At 57.6% G+C, this 2,434-nt stretch overlaps 1 protein-coding gene across 1 annotated transcript in view; it reads right to left on the bottom strand.

Annotated features, from left to right (window-relative positions):
• The window catches only part of TRPM2 (transient receptor potential cation channel subfamily M member 2), an 18,456-nt gene extending 16,028 nt beyond the window's left edge, over window positions 1-2,428 (bottom strand). Inside the window, exons 1-3 of the mRNA XM_017728750.1 lie at window positions 2,244-2,428; window positions 604-867; window positions 1-88 (exon numbers count right to left, since the gene is read on the bottom strand). Coding sequence (XP_017584239.1) covers window positions 1-88; window positions 604-798 — 283 coding nt within the window. The 5' untranslated portion in view covers window positions 799-867; window positions 2,244-2,428. The remainder of the gene's footprint in view (window positions 89-603; window positions 868-2,243) is intronic.
• Between the last annotated feature and the right edge of the window lie 6 nt (window positions 2,429-2,434).

Raw genomic sequence — 2,434 nt, 5'->3', positions numbered from 1 at the left:
CAGAATCTGATGTCTGGGAGCTTTCTACAAAATAGGTGCATTCCTTCTTCCGGATGTTTTCAGGAATCCAGGAGATGAGATTTTCCTGACAGAGCAAGAAAAGCAGCAAGGGGTCAGGGTTTCTGGAAAGAGCCAGAAGTTATGCCAGGGGCCAGACACCGTGGTGATAGGTGCTTCTTTGGGTGTGAAGGATGAAAGCTCCATTGCTGTCTGCAAGGACAAAGATGTACTCCAAGGAGAGGGGATATGGGTGCTGGCCACGTACCTCAGATGTTTGGAGGTTTTCTGTCTGTCCCTAAAACTAACCTGATTGGTTATTAATGCTCCTGTTAGTGAGACACTCATGAACACTATTTCATGTGTGTGCCCAACCGTGCCCTCTTCCAGCACCTCCTGAACTTGCCTTTTCATTGCTGCCAGTGGGGAAATGAGCCTTCCGCCTGCTCTTCGAGACGCTGCTACTGCTCTGCTGCAGGTTGGGCACCACCTCAAAGTCGCTCATCTTCCTGGGCTGTGTGGCAGGCTCATCTCCTCTCTCGGGGCACACCTTGTTCAGTTCGGAGGGGAGCACCTTGGCCCTCTTCCAGCACCTCCTGAACTTGCCTTTTCATTGCTGCCAGTGGGGAAATGAGCCTTCCGCCTGCTCTTCGAGACGCTGCTACTGCTCTGCTGCAGGTTGGGCACCACCTCAAAGTCGCTCATCTTCCTGGGCTGTGTGGCAGGCTCATCTCCTCTCTCGGGGCACACCTTGTTCAGTTCGGAGGGGAGCACCTTGGCGCACCGGCCACGCGCGGACATGGCTGTGCTTTGTTCTTCTCAGCCTCCTCTCTCCTGTTCCTAGGCTGGGAGCTCCTGAACATCCCCATCCTGAGGGCAGTGGAAGAGAATCAGAGAATCCCAGAACGGTCTGGATTGGGAAGGGCCTTAAAGTTCATCTCATTCCACCTCCCTGCCATGGGCAGGGACACCTTCCCCTAGACCAGGTTGCTCCCAGCCCCGAGCAACCTGGGCTTCAACCAAAAAGGATGCCCACGAACCAAGAGCACTGAGGTGCCCCATCCATTGTTCCCTGGGTGGAGATTGGTCCATGGGAAACCTGCCATCCCCTCACCACAATCCTGACACAGGGGCCATGTGTGTGGTGACCAGCCTCAGCATGCACCACGCTTCCCCAGGGAAGCCCATCAATGTCCACAAAGTGGCCCCAACACTTGCAGCCTGCCAGCCTATACCTCTCCTCACCTGCTCTCCACTGCAGGCAGCTGGGATATTTCTGGCAGCAGGGAGAGCAGAAACTAGGTCTCTTATGTGAGCAGCCTGAGCATGGCCCTGCATGGAAAATCTGGGAATATGGACACGCTGGCTGCAGAGACCGGGTGCTCCTCTGTGGAGGGGTCCTCTGTCCCCTGCAAAGGTGCCCTGAGAGCCCCAAGAGGCACATGGGCTTGCTGCAAGTAGGGGCTGCAAACACTCACAGCCCCCTTTGCTGAGATGGGAGAGCTGCTGGAGCAAAGGTGGAAATGCTCCTGGGTGTCTCTGGAGCCCGAAGGGGGATGGTGTCCTCTCAGGAGAGCTGGGATTAGGTAATGGAGGAAGCACCGGGCTCAGGTGATGCTCTGGTCAAGTTGTGCGGTCTGTGCTAAGGAGGATTTTGTCTGCTTTCTTGAAGCCAAATTCTGCATTTCACCCAAGGGTGGGGAGTCCTTGTGGGGACAAGGAGTGCTGATGCAAAATCATGGAGCAGCAAGGAAAAGCTATTTTATCAGCCTCCCTTCAAGGATCTACACATCCCCACTGACCTTGGGAGGCAGATTTTGTCGGACTGGCTTTCCACATCAGCACAACCCCCAGCAGATCTGATTTTTGGAGAAAGAGCAGTTGAAAGAAGGTCAAATGCACTCTTAATTCCTGTTCGTGGCCCCACAAGGCAGACAGGCTCGTGGGGGCTTGGGGCATGGCCACAAGCAGCTCATAAGCCCATGCAGGAAGGGCTCCCACGCCAGGTCCTCCAACACCTGGAATACCTGTCCTTAAGGGCTCGGGGACAAGGACAGAACCTCTCCCGTGGCACGCTCTACCTTCCCCGCCCCCCACCCCCCCAGTTTGAGGGGGTCAGGTCGTCCCTCGGTCGCACGGGGTGGTCACAGCACCCACCAGGACGGGGTGCAAGGCTGAATCCTGCCCGTGAACCTGCCCGCCCCGCCGCCCCTCCGCCGGCACGACCGCAGCGAGCCTGCCCGTACCTTCCCCGCCGCATCCTCCGGCCGCATCCCCGGCTCCTCCGCTCCGTGCCCTGCCGGAGGGATTCAGCCCCGCGTCCCTCTAGTCCGGTGGGTCATTTTGTCACTGGAAACACAGGCGACGAGCGGAGAACAGGGCAGAGCTGCCTGCAGAGAGGAGGAGGAGGAGGTGGCAGTCGGCTGGCAGCTTCCCA

The sequence above is a fragment of the Corvus brachyrhynchos genome, unplaced genomic scaffold, assembly GCF_000691975.1.
Source record: "Corvus brachyrhynchos isolate BGI_N302 unplaced genomic scaffold, ASM69197v1 scaffold223, whole genome shotgun sequence".
Lineage (NCBI taxonomy): Eukaryota > Metazoa > Chordata > Aves > Passeriformes > Corvidae > Corvus > Corvus brachyrhynchos.
The sequence above is the reverse complement of the archived record's forward strand: the minus strand, read 5'-3'. Positions and strand labels throughout refer to the sequence as shown.